Source organism: Oryza sativa, chromosome 2 (assembly GCF_034140825.1).
Source record: "Oryza sativa Japonica Group chromosome 2, ASM3414082v1".
Classification (NCBI taxonomy): Eukaryota; Viridiplantae; Streptophyta; class Magnoliopsida; order Poales; family Poaceae; genus Oryza; species Oryza sativa.
The window spans coordinates 33196839-33212896 of NC_089036.1; the positions used below are offsets into that span (position 1 = coordinate 33196839).

Genomic DNA, 16058 nt, shown 5'->3' on the forward strand with positions numbered 1-16058 from the left:
TGACCATGAACACCGTCATCACCATCATCATCATGAGTTCATGACCATGAACACAAACATGGTAAGTATAAATGTTGAGACATGATCATAATCACTGTCATGATCCTCACCAATTATCATTTTGAGAACTCCTGCTAAACTGAAAAGTAGTCGACGACAACTACTGAAGACAGGCTAACCTTAGTAGCAATATATCCATGCCTGAACTGTGTAGGCATTCTTATCTGTTTATATGAATCATTAGTTCATTACTGCTTGAAGCTTGATGCTACTTTTCTATTACCATGTGAATAGTCCAAAAATAATGATTGTTCATTTTCTGATACACATCATATGGTAACACCCTTTTCCTTATGGTAATATTATACTACCTTAGTAGCAATATAACTGGCTTTCTGTTCCACAATCACATAATGTACTACATTAACACCTAAAATCTCACATCAAGGAGCATGATGGCATGTACGAGGTTTGCGCACACTGCACACTCACACACAATCTTAGATCCATATGGTCCCTTCGTCCAGTACCTATTCTTTTAGGAGTTAGCTCATGGAAACATTTCATAATTACCGGGAGGCTGGGAGTTGAGCCATCTGCATTGTATTATTTCACTCAATTTCAGAAAGCATAATATGATGACTATCTTAAGTCATGGCAATGCTTTCCATATCTTAAGTGAAAATATATTAATATCATTCGGAAGTTTTTGAACTGTTTATACCATTGTCTGCTTTTGTAAAATTTTAAATATGCTAGCCCCCCATGATATGAAGAACAGGTAAACTCATTGTTTTTCTTTTCCTTATAGATCATCATGCACACGAGCATACCCATGATCCTGGTGTTTCTTCTGTAAGCATTGTTTGCAAAGGGGAGATGGATCTTGAAAAGGTTGATTCTAAATTTATCTGTCATGCTCTATTTAGTCATTATTGCTACATGAAATTTTACATCTAAATACTATCACCCATTTAATTGCCCCACACATGATGGGGTTGTGGATATTGAAATAAGTGGATAACAATTTTACATGCTCTCACATAAGCTGGCATGTGGTTGGGAAACCTACTGCTAGAATGTCTTTCAGGTTTATGTTAAACTTAGCCTGTAGTTTTACATAGTTCACTATTGATTCTTCCATCGTAGTCTCTTACTGGGACATTTACACAATGAACCAATTACTCTATATGTGTTCTTATGTAAGAAATGTCTGTGTTCCTTGGGCAGGGATACTCTATATGTGTTCTTATGTAAGAAATGTCTGTGTTCCTTGGGCAGGGAGTGCACATCATTTTCCGGGGAAGAATAATGTGGGAACCAAATGAGCCATGCATCAACAAGATTGTATTCATAGTCAATAATCTCAAATGGGGAAGAACTGGAGAAACGGCTTCAAAGATTGCCTACTCTACTGAAGGAATAAGCGAGAAACGGGACTCCAACAGGTGGTGTATACTTCAATCCAACCAATCAACCACATGAAAGTGCAGCAGCCTAAAGCAACTAATATAAGGAGGAGGTGATCAGTCTAATGTTTTCATGTACACAGCCTGAAAGCAAGAAGAATGCATGAATGGGCTGGCTATCCGCTGAGGTCAAGGAGATGGTCCGTAGAGGCTCCGGAGCCGGGCCAACTTATCTACAATGACAGCTGCAATGAAGTCATGAGTGTAGGCGGCGTATGGCACCCGTCTGCAGTCGGTGAACCCCAAGCTGTACCAGTCCTCAGCCGGCCTCCGTCCCAGCCTTGCTGCCCCATGCCAAGACTTGAACACGGCCACTGCGACCCCCCTTCAGACGGGCGTGGACTAGATCATCCATCGCACCAAAGGTGGTGGACAGCCGAGCCTCCAGATCTGCGCGGTCCGTGTACATTGGGATACCTGAGAGGATCAAGGACCTGTCCGGGAAGCTGCTGCTCCAGACGGTAGCAGGGTTCGCGAGAGCACACAGCGCGATGAGCTTGTGCACGATCCGTCTGGCCTCGACCACCCTGTTCACATGGTATCCTGGTCCTGGAGACATCAACTCGTCGGATAGCCAGTTCTTGGCTTGGCAGTAGGCCACGGGACCCGCCCAGTCCCTCGTGCTGAAGCTGAGCTGCTGCGGCGGCTGCTGCGGCGGCGGCGTCAGGAACCGGGAAACGTGCAGCCATGTCATCATCAGACAGTGAGGAGAAAGCCCCCATCTCATCTCATCATCATCATCATCATCACCCCATCTCATCCCAGGAGCGTGCAGCCATGTCTCGGGAGGCTCCTGCAGCAGAAGCTCGACATCCTCCGGACTCCCGAGCACGACCACCACGACACCCATGGCCCTGTGGATCACGACGGCCTCCACCTGGTGCCTCAGCTCCACCCGGTGCTCCAGCCAGTCGGCGATCTGGGCCGCGTCACACTGCCACCGCTCTGTGCCCAGCCCTCTCAGCAGAATCACCCGGCTCCTGTACTCTTCCTGCTGCGCCGCCGCCGCCTGCGTGATCACGTACGGCGGAAGCAGGAGACGGAGCAAGGACGACGTGCCACCCTCGTCCGGGAGCAGCAGCGAGGAGGAGTCCAGCATCCGGAGGCCCGTCCTGACGAGCAACCGCGGCGCCCTCCTGGCAACCAACTCCGTGGCGTCCGCGTCGTCGTACACGAGCACGCCGGCGTCCCCGCCCCTCCACGCCACCACGGCGCACGCGTACTCGGCCCCGGCGAGGTGGTCTCTCGCCGCGCGGCAAAGACCGTAGGCTCCTCCACCACCACCATCGGACGTGCCAGCGACGCGGACGACGAAGACGCACCTCAGGTGGAGATCCGCGTCCTCGTCGTCCAGCAGGTACCGAGGCGGCACGAGCGACCGGAGGAGCCCAGGCTCGGGCTCAGCAGTGGTCCTCCGCCTCTCCGCCTCATCGTCCAGTGCGTCCAAGATGTATCCGCGCGGGTCGCCGCGTCCGCTCGCCTGAACAAATCCACATTCACATTGTCACGGAGTACTAGCTAGTAGTAGTAGTAGTAGTAATTAGTTCACAAAATGTAACTAGCCTGGCAACATCATCTCGGCTAATTGAGTTGTTTACTGATTCATTTCTTGTGTAATAAAAAGCGCAGAATCATGCCTTGAATCCTATTAAAAAGAAAGATTCAAACAACGCAAAGCATTGTCCTATCGAGTTTTGGTGATTTTGCTCTTAGCGGACAGGATGCATTGGGTAACCGATTTCGTCCAAACCTTCAATAAAAGGCTACAATTCTAGGAGAGAGCTCATCTGCTCATGTATCATTCTCCAAATACACGTGAACCAGAAGCACTGAGCAGAAAACATTATCGCACAGACAGCAGGAAACAAACTCGCATAGACAGAGCGGGATGCAGAGATTCAGAGAAAACAAACTCGCACAGACACAGCAGAAAACAAACACAAACTCACCGCCGGAATGCAGGCGACGTAGAAGCCCGGGCGAGGCGTCAGGTTCATCGCGCTCGCGCTGTCTGCGGCATCCGCGAACACCACCAGCCCGACGCGGTAGCCCGTCGAGCTGTCTCGAACTAAGACCGCGGCTTCCACAGCCAGGACGGAGAAGCTCTCTCGCAGGTCCCGGGGGCTTGTGCTGGGCGCCACGCCGTCCACGAGAACCGATCTCTCCAGGAAGTCTGGGTCATCAAGAACCCCGGGAGCAACATAGTAAAGATCAGAGATAAGGCGATTCATCTGCCTAAATGCTGTGTTGCTCGCCTGCACCAAACAAGGGACAGCATCCGATCCATGTCAAATCAAGCACAAGACTGAATGGAAGAAGAAGAAGAACACGACAGGTGTAGGGGGGGGGGACGGGAAGCCATGAATTCGGGGCAAAATCAAGAATCCAGCGGCAAGAGAAGCAAAATGGCGCCGAATTCAGAGAAGACTCGGCGTTCACGCGAAAGAAACGAGAAAATGCGAATCATCAAGAAATCTGAGACCATGAATTCAAGAAACGGGAAAAGAAAAATCAGGAAGCGGAGGCGAGGGACAGAATCGAACAGCAAAAGAAGCGACGAATTCAAGAAACGGGAAAATAAAAATCAAGAAGCGGAGGCGAGGAGACCGAATCGAGCAGCAACAGAATGGACCATGATTCCCTTCTAGAAACGGGAAATGAAAAATCAAGAAGTGGAGGCAAGGAAACAGAATCGAGCAGCAACAGAAGGGACCATGATTCCCTTCAAGAAACGGGTAAAGAAAAAAAAATCAAGAAGCGGAGGCGAGGCGACAGAATCGAGCAGCAAGATCAACTACAAGACAAGTAGCAAATGGTGGTTGCCGAATTCAGAGAAGACGCCGCCGAACACGCGAAACAAGAAAGGGGAACGAACAGAACAAATCAGAGACCACGAAATCGTCGAAGAACACGAGCAAACAGCAAACAACCCTTCCTTACCTCTCTTGCCAGCCATAGCCTGGCGAGGCTGGGGTGGCGAACCGGGATGATACCAGCGGGAGGAAGAGGAGCGGCCATTTCCGCCGATCGGTGCGGGTCAGAGGAGAGGATGACCGGGGGATGGAGGGAGCTCTGCTCTGCTCGTTTGGTTTCTTGGAGGGAGAAAACGCAGGCAGGTGCAGGGAGAAGACCGCGCTCAACGCTGGTTTGGGAGGAGACGTGATTTTGTTTCAGCTCACCTCCGCGAAGGCGGTGGATGGAATTGGAATTGGGCTTTGGAAGATTTGGCCCATTTTTGTGTGGCCCGTTATTCTAAGGGGACGATCAGTTATTAGGCCGAAAGAACGAGGAATTTTAAGCAGAATAAGTTCACCAGCCGTCTCTCAACTTTACATCGAAGTTGTTTCACATCCCTTAGAGCAAGTATAATTGTGAGTTATCGTAGGACCGAGATATCGACTAGAGGGGAGTGAATAGACGATTTAAAAACTAAATGACACCTAATCAAAACTAACCTAAGTTGCTAGACTCGGTGAGGGTTAAGTCTAACTAAGCAACTAAGTTATGTTTGCAAACCTAGGGTGATAGTGGCTCAATTAATTCTCTAGGAAAGTAAATCACACTCCTATATCAATGTTTTGCAATCCTAGGGTGATATGATATCAAGAATGTCTCTAGGAATGTAAATTGCACAAATATAAATGCGACAATCAAATGAGACAAGGAGACAAGAGATTTTTCACCGAGGTTCGGAAACTCGCCGGTTTCCTACTCCCCGTTGAGGCGAGCCCAACTCCACCGCTCAACCACGAAGCCACCGCACGCCCCCTTCGTCAAGGGGTGGGCAAGGCGGGAGCCGGCCCATGGAGAGGACTACCCAAGCCTCGATCACTCGGGGTAGTTCTTCCTTCACTCTGAAGGTGGTGAACTCCAAACCACTCACAACCGGCGCCGGGCCTCCTCCACAATCTTCTCGGAGAGGTCACCGGGCAACTTCTCCACAAGCCGTCTAGGAGGCGGCAACCTCCAAGAGTAACAAGCAATGACCCGGCATGGAAATGATCAATCAAGTGCCGCACTAGCTCTACAAATGGAAGTAATGCACTTGACTCTTGGCTAGAACAATCTCAATCACTACAATGGATGAACACTAAGCTCAAAGGTGTGTGAGAGAGGTGCAATGGGTGTATGCAATTGAATTGGGTGCCAAGAGAGCCCCCTTACTGCTGGAGGAGAGTATTTATACTCCCACCAACCAAAACTAGCCGTTGGGGGCGAAATCCCCCAACTCTGTGTACTGCCGTTCTGACCGGAGGTATGTGGCCGGTCAGACCGTGCTACTCTGCAACGGCTAGAAAACTAGCCGTTGTAGCCCTGTCAGAGGGCCCCATCGGCCTGGCCGGTCAGAGCGACATGGGGTGGCCGGTCAGACCGGCCTCGGCTCGGTCAGACAGCCCTCAGCTCGGTCTGACCGAATACGGCTCCGTCGGCTCTGTATCGGCCACCCCGAGCACCACCATACCGGCCTCCAGGGGGCCGGTCTGACCGCACAAGTGCCGTCGGTTAGACCGACCTTGTGCGCTGGTCAGACCGCCCGCTTGGGGCCGGTCAGACTGCCACAAGGTGGCCGGTCTGACCGCCCCTGGTCAGGACGAAAACCAGTGAATGCAAGGTGTTGTGTGTGTTGTGTGAAATGTGAGCACAAGTCTAAATGCATAATGACCTAATGTGGCAATTAAAATCTTCTCTTTGCTAGGTCATTACTCCTCTTAATAGTACGACGAAACTAAAAATAAACTAGCAAATTTGATCGCCCTACACCTCGATCAATTCAAAACTAAAGCACTTGTTTTACCGTCTTCTTTCCCTTTGCTTTGCGCCCTCAATTTTAATCCATCGATAATCATCTATGCGCACATCTGACGTGGATCTAACTTAAAATATATAGCTCAAAAACAACGGTTAGTCCACAATTAGTGCTTGTTATTAATTACCAAAATTAACAACGGGGGCCTAGATACTTCAGCTATAAACCTTCTATAAGCTTATGTAGAGGAGAGATATAACAAAAAATTAAGGGTGTTGGCTGTCATGCAAGAGCTAGCTTAACATAAGCTCCAAGGTAAATACAATTAATGTATAAGTGAGAGATAGAGAGAGGAGAAGAAAATTATAGCCAACCTTATAGCTAATCTATTATATGTGTTGGCTTTAAGATTGGCTAATAGTAAGAAGTGAGCTCTATTATTATCCTTGCTCTTATCTCTAATAAAAAATCTTCACCTCTAAACTATAAAAAACCGTGCAATTTGGGTCCGTTAGCAGTATGGATATCCGGTTTCGCTGAGGTGGCATCCTAGTCAGGAAAAAAAAAGACCCACATGTAAGTGAGAAGGAAAAGAAAATGTGAGGTTTGCATAAGAAAGTTACTTAAAAAAAATCACATTACTCCATCTATTATATTATTAAGACAGCTCGAAAAGAAGCCACCACGTTCGCTGTGGAAGCTAGAAATTCCCACATTAATCGAAGAAAAAGAAAATAAGAGTCCAAGTAGAAATACAAACTAAAAAATAACTGAAATTCGGAATTAAAAATAAGCAATACTGAAATAGGAGTCCATATAAGAACCCAATACGAGATTAATTAAAACCTTTGGCAATTCTAGATTTTAACTGTTTATAGTAGAAAAGATAAGTCTATAGATCTGTACTGTGTACGTTACATACTAGGAGTCTTTGTCCTTTTCTATTTCTTTGGCGGTGTACACAGTACACGTATAATCTAATTCAATTACAAACCTATACGGAGAAGAGTTGTGCTGCCAAATAAACAAAGCTTGCACTGCTGCACCTATATATTCTGTAGATTTCAAGCAGCAACGATTGGGCTAGAGCGGCAGAACCCAATGATAGCGGGAGCCGACCATAGTAAAAAGACATGATATTTACATAGACATTACAACAAACAGATCAATACTTGCAACCGGCAATGCATCAAACACCAAAAGTTTCTTTGATGTTTATGAAAGTACAAATGATATCGACATATTGTAATTAGTGTATATTTTTCACAGGAGATGAGTTAGTGCAAGCCGCTATAAACTGACAGTCAGATTAAACGTTTAGATTATAGTGGATTCACAATTTAACGTTCATAATTTAACGGTTGAGATATAACACCTATATATAAATATAGGAATTAGAGTTGTAGTGCTAATACAGGAGTACAAAGCGCGCTGCTCGATGGAATAATCGAGATCCAATTCCAAAACTGTTATCTAAACCTATTTGATTCCTGTGGAAAAAAAAAGCAAAACAGGAACTAGGTAGGCAGAAAGCCGTGTATATACGTGTGCACATGTAAGTATTATTTTTTCAGTATAATCACTTCAAAACTATTTAGAACATACTTTGATATATTTGTTGCCAGTAAAAATGAAGCGACTGCCTCTTTATCTATTCGATCCTTTTTAATCACCAAATATACAACCAGCAATTCAGATGATTTATAAGTAACTAAATTTGAAATAATAATAATAATAATAATAAAGACTATGAAAAGAAAAAAACCATCTACAACACAACATGTGATTAATTAAAATTTTAAAAAAAATTATGAAATTAGAAAAATAAAAACAAAAGTTTAAGAAAGAATACGATTTATGAATAACAAAAGTTCAAAATAAAAAAAAGAAATATTAAAAGAACAACCCGTAACACAACAATGGTAAATAACAATAAAGAGGGAGGGATAACGGGTGAGCCGTAAATAAATAAATAGGGTGTAGCGGTTGATGGGACATTTTAAAACAATAAAAATATAAATGACGATTAGATTCAATTTTAAAAATCTCAATGACGATTAAGAGAAACAACAGCGGGCAAGCCGTCAAGGAGCACAGTCGTGACGTTTGACTGGACTTCTAAAAAGAAAAAAAAACAACGATAATCATAATATCATATTTGACTTTTTAAATTCCAATGACAATTAAGAGGAGACATCGGGTGGATTGTAGAACAGTACAATGACGACATTTGATGTAACTTCTAAAAATATAAATATGTCAATCGACAAGACAATGAACTAAAAAACTATAAGATCTAAATATGAAAGTTTCAAAGAGGATGAATAAAAGTTGTGACAGGTCGGGCGATCAAATAAATGAGTGGTAAAAAAGTAAGGGGTGACGACTTATTGACTTTTAAAAACTAACCCGATGATAATAAGATTCAATCTTTTAAGATCGGCTAGATGGCTATTTAACAAATTTAAATAAAACCATGCTTAAAAATATATAATTCTGGATGGGTGCTAGCCGTGCAACAAATAAAGGGGTGACAAAGGAGTAAGGGTAGCAACATGTGTGACTTTTAAAAATTATAAAATTATAAACCCGGGGATGATAATGTTCGATCTTTGAAAGTCCTAAAACAACGAGATAGATATTTAATAAATTTTAAGTAGAATCATGTGAAAAATTAGATAATTTTGTTGGTGCTAGCCACGCAATTGCGCGGACCACCCAGCTAGTTTGTTTTAAAAAAGCTAATTTTTAATTAATCATACGCTAATGAGTTGCTCCGTTTTTTATGCGCGAGGATGAGTTCCCAACACCAAACAACTCGAACTCTACGTTAGTGACCATCATATTGATTTGTGGAAGTGCTAGAAGAACAGGGGTCATGACTAAATACACTGCTCAAAATACTACACAGGCACAATAGTTTGAGAATCAACCATCCTAACCAGGAAAATTGGAGTATTTAACAACAAGAAGTTTCAGAAAAGATTAGCAAACTGTTAGCAGAATATAACTGATGACCTGTCAAGGGCGTTGATCCCTAGGGTAGCTGGCCCCTGGCTACGGAGTTCGTAGCCACGGTCCGTCTTCTCCGGCGAGGTTTGCCCCTCCGCCGCAGGCTTGAGAGTTACGAGAGAAGGGAAGAATTGGGACAATAACCAAATTGCTTAATTTCTGGAATGTGCCGATTACAGAGATATATGGCCTAAGGCCCAACTAACCAAAGAGCTAATTGCTCCTAAATGCAAGGGCTAATAACAGGAAACTAATTATCCTTTCCATCCTAGCCACTGACCGTGGCCTGATCTGCCGCAGCCGCGCGTTCTGCCTCTGCGCGCGCCGCGCGTTCCGCAGCTCGGCGAACGTCTCGCGCTCTGCGGCGTCGCACATACGTGCGCCCCCACATGACATCTCCCCCTCCGTCGAGAGGCAGCTCGTCCTCGAGCTGTAGAGCAGGGTAGCGGGCGAAGAATGGCTCCCTGTCCTCCCAGGTAGCAGACGCCGCTGAAGTGCCCTTCCACTGGACCAGAACTTGGCGCACCCCACGGGCCAAGCGGGCTTTGATGACTCGCTCGGGCTCACAGGCCACCGCGCCGTGGTGCACGTTCGGCAGCGGCGGGGGAGCGTCTGGAGGCGCGCCGTGCCACTTCTTGAGCAGCCCGATGTGGAACACGTCGTGAAGGCGGGCGCCGGCCGGCAATGCCAAGCGAGCAGCCACCTCGTTGATCATCTCCGCGATGCGGTAGGGCCCGAAATACCGCAGCTTCAGCTTGCCGGAGACTGCCAGCGACAGGGACGCTGGGGCGCGCTGGCGGAGACGCAGAAGGACCCAGTCCCCAACCTGAAACGACACTGCACGATGGGACTTGTCGTAGTACTTCTTCTGGATGGCCTGAGCTTGTTCCAGGCGGTAGCGAATGTCCTCCAGGAACTCTGAGCGCTCCTCCATGCTTTTGGCCACAGCTGCCACGCGGGTGTCCCCCGGTTCATACGACCGGATGGAGGGAGGGTCGCGGCCATAGACCACCCGGAACGGGGTATGCCGCAGCGAGGTCTGGTAGGCGGTGTTGAAGACAAATTCCGCCCACGGGAGCCAGCGCAGCCACTGCCGGGGGCGATCACCAGTAAGGCACCGCAGGTACATGATGATGACACGGTTGGATGCCTCCGACTGGCCGTCGGACTGAGGGTGGAAGGCCGTCGTCATGTGGAGCTTCGTACCCACCAGACGCATCAGCTCGCTCCAGAACGCGGACGTGAAGACCGGGTCGCGATCCGACACCATGGATTGTGGAACGCCATGGAGACGGACGATCTCGGCGAAGAAGACTTGAGCGACGGATTCCGCCGAGTATGGGTGCGCCAAAGGGATGAAGTGGCAGTACTTGCTGAATCTGTCCACCACAGTCAGTATGACGGACTTGCCGCGAACACGGGGCAGCGCTTCGACAAAGTCCAGTGCGACGTCAGTCCACACTCCTTGTGGCACCGGCAGTGGAAGGAGAAGACCGGCAGGCTGGAGGTGCTCGGCCTTGTAGCGCTGACAGACCTCGCAGGTCCGCACAAAATCCTGCACAACGCTCTTCATGTTAGGAAAGTGGAAATCCCGGCGGAGTCGGTGGAGAGTGCGCTGGACGCCTTCATGTCCCTCCTCATGGACAGCGCGCAGGACCTCCTGGAGCAGGGGCGACGCTGGGGGCAGGTACAGGCGGCCAGCGAACAGGACCATGCCGTCGGCCATGGACCACGGCCCTGCGCGTGTGCCGGAGCGGATCTCCGCCTGTAGCGCCACCAGCGCCGGGTCGACGTCCTGTGCTTGGCGAAGCCGCTCGATGAAGTCGAACCGTGGCGCAGACAGCACCAAGACAGAAGCGTCCTCGGTGGTGTCGCGACGAGACAGCGCGTCCGCCACAGTATTTGCTGCGCCCGGCTTGTACTCCACCGTGAAGTCGAAGCCCAGCAGTTTGCCCACCCAATGGTGCTGGGGAATGGTGGACAGCCGCTGATCCAGAAGATATTTCAGGCTGTAGTGGTCGGTCTTGACGGTGAAGTGCCGGCCCCAAAGATACGGCCTCCAATGCCGGACGGCCAGCACCAAGCCGATGAGCTCGCGCTCGTACGCAGCGAGGGCGCGGTGACGTGGCGCCACAGGACGGCTGAAGAAGGCGAGCGGATGGCCGTCTTGAATGAGGACCGCGCCAAAGCCGTGGGAGGAGGCGTCGCACTCCACGGTGAAGGCCTTGGTGAAGTCCGGCATGGCGAGGATCGGCGCCGAGGAGACCGCGGCTTTGAGGGCGTCGAACGCCGCCGTGGCTGCCTCGGTCCAGGCGAATCCTTCCTTCTTGAGCAGGGCGGTGAGGGGCGCAGCGATGGTGCCGTAGTTGTGGACGAATTTGCGGTAGTACCCCGCCAAGCCGAGGAAGCCGCGCACCGCACGCGCCGAGCGTGGCTGAGGCCACTCCCGAATGGCCTGGACCTTCGCCGGGTCCATGGCAACACCAGCAGCCGAGATAACGTGGCCAAGGTATGCCACGGAGTCGACGCCAAAGGCACACTTGCTGCGCTTGATGAAGAGTTTGTGCTCCCTGAGCACCGTCAGCACAGCCCGGAGGTGACGGAGATGATCAGCCCATGTGTCACTGTAGATCAAAATATCATCAAAAAACACAAGGACAAAGCGGCGCAAGAAGGAGCGGAGCACATCGTTCATGAGGGCTTGGAATGTCGCCGGGGCGTTGCAAAGCCCGAACGGCATGACCAAGAACTCATACAGCCCGTCGTGGGTGCGGAACGCCGTCTTGTGGATATCTTCGGGCCGCATGCGCACTTGGTGATAGCCGGACCGCAGGTCGAGCTTGGAGAAGAAGCGCGCGCCATGGAGCTCGTCCAGAAGCTCGTCGACGACGGGGATCGGAAAAGCGTCCTTGACGGTAAGCGCATTTAGCGCTCTGTAGTCGACGCAGAAGCGCCACGAACCGTCCGCCTTCTTGACGAGGAGGACCGGCGACGAGAACGCCGAGTCGCTGCGGCGGACGATGCCTTGGGAGATCATGGCGGCGCATTGCCGCTCGAGCTCATCTTTATGAGCCGCCGGGTAACGGTAGGGCCGGACAGCCACCGGCGACGTGCCCTGCTTGAGGACGATGGCGTGGTCACGGCCGCGCTGTGGAGGCAGGCCTGTGGGCTCGGTGAAGACGTCGGCGAAGGAGTCGAGGAGCCCCCCCAATAGGGAGTCGTCTGCGCTGGCCGCGCGGACTGCCGGCCCGTCCTGGTTTGGCGCGCCCTGCCAGCAGATGGTACGGCCCTCCAGGTCGAACGTCAGGGCGCGTGTGGTGACATCCCAGGACATCCGGCCCAGCTTGGCCATCCACTGGGTGCCGAGGACGATGTCATATCCGGCGAGAGGCATGACGTACAAGTCGACGTGGAACGGCATGCCCTCGATGGTGATGGGCGCGTGGCGGAGGACGCCTGGGCAGGCCACCTTTTCGCCGTTGGCGACCGTGGCCGTCATCCGTGGCCGCGGCTGGACGGACAGCCCGGTGCGAGCGGCCGCCGACTCGCCGATGAAGTTGTGGGTCGACCCTGTATCAACCAAGGCGACGAGCGTGGTCGCGCCCAGCTGAACCCGGAGCAGGATCGGGTGTCCCACGGCGACGCCGGCCACGGCATGGAGAGAAAACACCGGTGCCTCCGCGTCGACCTCGTCCTCCGGCGCTTCCTCGTCCTCGTCCTCCACGCTGTCCACAAAGAACAGACGTTTGCAAACCTTGTTGTGGCCGCGACTGTACTTTTCGTCGCAGTTGAAGCACAAGCCGAGGCGGCGACGTTCCTCCTGTTCGGCCTGGTTCAGGCGCCTGACCGGCCGGTTATCAGCAGCGGTGGCGGCGGGCGGCGCGGGCTTGGCAGCCCCAGCTGGAGCCGGCAAGGCGAGTTGCGGCCGAGGCGCAGGTGCCGGCAGGACACCCCGACCAGGAGCTTTGGCGGGAACGGCGGTGTACTGCTCGATCAGCTCGAACTGGCGGGCGAGGCTCATGGCAGCCGCCAGCGACTGGGGATTCTGCATCTGGACTTGGAGGCTGAGCGGAGGAAGAAGGCCTCCGGTGAACAGCTGCACTCGCTGTTCTTCGTCGAGGCGACCGGCGCGGGGGAGCAGGGCCTGGAACCGGTCCTGGTAGTCCTCCACTGTGCCCGTGCGGCGACAGGAGGACAGCTCGAACAGGGGAGCGGACCGCAGAGGTGGCCCGTAGCGGAGATTGAGGAGCTCCTTGAAGCGAGTCCACGTCGGCGTGCCGCGCTCGTCTTCTTGGACCTGCATGTACCAAAGTTGGGCGCCCTCGAGGAGGTTGTGGGAGGCCATCCAAACCTTCTCCTCTTGCATGATTCGCTGTTGCAGGAAGAAGGATTCGCAGCGGTTGATGAAGATTAGCGGGTCGCTCTTGCCGTCGTAGTGCGGGAAGTCGGGTCGCCAGTGCTTGGGCGGCCGGTCTGGCGGCTGATCGCCAAAGCCGGGGCGGGCGCCGGACGTAGATGAACTGGTGGTGGTGGCGAGCGCAGCGATCGCCTTGGCGTTGGCCGCGATGGAGGCGGCGTTGGCCTTGATCGACTCGTGCATCAGCGCCATGTCCTTGGAGAGGGCCTCGATGGAGGCCTTGAGGTCGTCACCCATGTGGTGGGCCGAGCAGGACGCGACTGAGGGTGAGGACGCAGGGGAGGCGGCGGCAGCAGGTGGGAAATTGGGCGGAGCGACAGCAGGGGCGGCGGCTGGAGTGGTGGTGGAGTCGTAGATGGGATCGGTGGTGGCTGGGGCAGAGGTGGAGTCGGCAACGGAAGACGAAGATCGACGTGACCGCGATACCAGGTTGTCAAGGGCGTTGATCCCTAGGGTAGCTGGCCCCTGGCTACGGAGTTCGTAGCCACGGTCCGTCTTCTCCGGCGAGGTTTGCCCCTCCGCCGCAGGCTTGAGAGTTACGAGAGAAGGGAAGAATTGGGACAATAACCAAATTGCTTAATTTCTGGAATGTGCCGATTACAGAGATATATGGCCTAAGGCCCAACTAACCAAAGAGCTAATTGCTCCTAAATGCAAGGGCTAATAACAGGAAACTAATTATCCTTTCCATCCTAGCCACTGACCGTGGCCTGATCTGCCGCAGCCGCGCGTTCCGCAGCTCGGCGAACGTCTCGCGCTCTGCGGCGTCGCACATACGTGCGCCCCCACATGACATGACCACCAGCATAACATTACTGCTAATATATTATGCACATATGCTTCCTTCAAAAATATTATGCACAACACAAAAGTAGTTGCAGACTTGCAGTAAATGCAAAGTTCACTAGCTCAATTGAAGCATATTTCTCCCCGGGAAAACAACCAAACTGCAAGGGCCATCTAACAAACACAGGGAGGATACACCATCATCGAATTCAAATGTACATATCTCGTGGCAGAATAAGCCCACTTAAGAGCCTCATTGGTCAGCCTAATAAGCCAAAGCAAAAGCTAAAATTTAAAATTTCGAACTTAATTTTAGAGTTAATTTTAAGATATTTTTAATGTAACTTTGATTTTAAGTTGCTACGAACAAATACATAAAAACTTTACCTATAAATTAATTTGTATTCCCTAGTAAACTGTTTTGGTTTATTAGAAAATATGGGTAACCGATGAGGCTCTAAGTTTCGAAATTTCACCCGAAATTTCCGTTGACCCTTAACAATTACAAGAAGACAGACATGTAATACTGCCACACAGATCTTCGTAAGATCGTAAGAGACATAACTTTGCAGCGGAAATAATACGGGGGGATTTGAATCCTTGCGGCGGATCAGCACATGGATTCCGCCCCAAACTTCATCGTGTCCGCCCAGAACTTGGCCTCCTGCGCGCGGGTAAAACCCCACTAATCACCTGGATCCAGCGTGTTAGGGTTTCGAGGGCACGGAACAAATCGCGCCAAGAGAGAGAAGAAGAACAAGCGGCGGGTAGATCTCCTTCTTCACGACGCTGCCGCTCGCCATTGTCACCTGCTGCTGCGAAGCTCTCTTTCTCTCTCTCCTCTCTTCAGCCTCACTTCCTCTTTCTTCTTTCTTTTGGGCTTGACTCGTTTTCCTCTTCCTGGGCCGGCTCGGCCCGGTCTGACTGCTACCATGGGCTTGGCCAGCGAGTGGCCAAGACATATTCGTATTCGGTCACAAAATCTTATATACTCAGCACCCTCTCTCAAATCAATCACAGCCGAGCCGCCGGATTATTGCGGCCAAAAATCATACGTGCAATTCAGCTCCAGTCTCAAGAATTCCAAAGATATATCATCAAGTCGATCACCAGCCATGGTCCCTCTAGAAAACCTACGCGACATGTGCGGCGACATCATCGAGAAGGCGACCCTGGCGCGAGATCTCATGGTACCCATCGCAAGCCAACTGATCTCCGAGGACAGGGACAGGTACAACGACCTCCATCGACATTGTGTCCTAGCCCAGGATTTCACGAACTTCCTCCAGAAGCTCAACAAGGTGAGCGCGCTCGACCAGGTGTGCACGGACATGGTGACGTTCGGTGCCATTGAAGCTATAGCCTTGTGCGAGAGGCCGAGCAACGCCTTGATTGTCTTTAGGGATGAAGACAGTGTAGCTATCACGGTCCATAGGCAGGAAGAGGTCGAAAATGGGCTCTATTTCGCGGTCCCGCCTCTCCACCTTGCCCTCCCATCCTGTTTCATCGAATCCAAAATTATCAAGGTACGTATTAGTTTGATCGATGTATGTATGCATGTATGTATGTTTCAATCTAATCTCTCCAAAAGTTTTAAAAAATAAACTAGTAAAGAATTCAGACTCTA

At 50.8% G+C, this 16058-nt stretch overlaps 1 protein-coding gene across 1 annotated transcript; it reads right to left on the bottom strand.

Moving 5' to 3' along the window:
• Positions 1 to 1728: 1728 nt before the first annotated feature.
• LOC112937807 (uncharacterized) lies at positions 1729 to 14358 on the bottom strand. Its single transcript, XM_066307679.1, has 3 exons — positions 9602 to 14358; positions 3419 to 3724; positions 1729 to 2949 (listed from the first exon to the last, which is right to left on the bottom strand). The coding sequence occupies exons 1-3, from the start codon at positions 13880 to 13882 to the stop codon at positions 1729 to 1731; spliced, it is 5808 nt and encodes a 1935-aa protein (XP_066163776.1). The 5' UTR covers positions 13883 to 14358.
• Positions 14359 to 16058: the final 1700 nt, after the last annotated feature.

Bases quoted from the DNA above. Each gene is read 5' to 3' on its own strand.
- LOC112937807 (XM_066307679.1), bottom strand. From the start codon at position 13,882: ATGGGTGACGACCTCAAGGCCTCCATCGAGGCCCTCTCCAAGGACATG. The intron at 3,725-9,601 runs GTGCGACGCCGC...TGTTTGGTGCAG, and splicing joins TCATGTGGGGGCGCACGTAT to GCGAGCAACACAGCATTTAG. The intron at 2,950-3,418 runs GTGAGTTTGTGT...GGATTTGTTCAG, and splicing joins ACGTCGCCTGCATTCCGGCG to GCGAGCGGACGCGGCGACCC.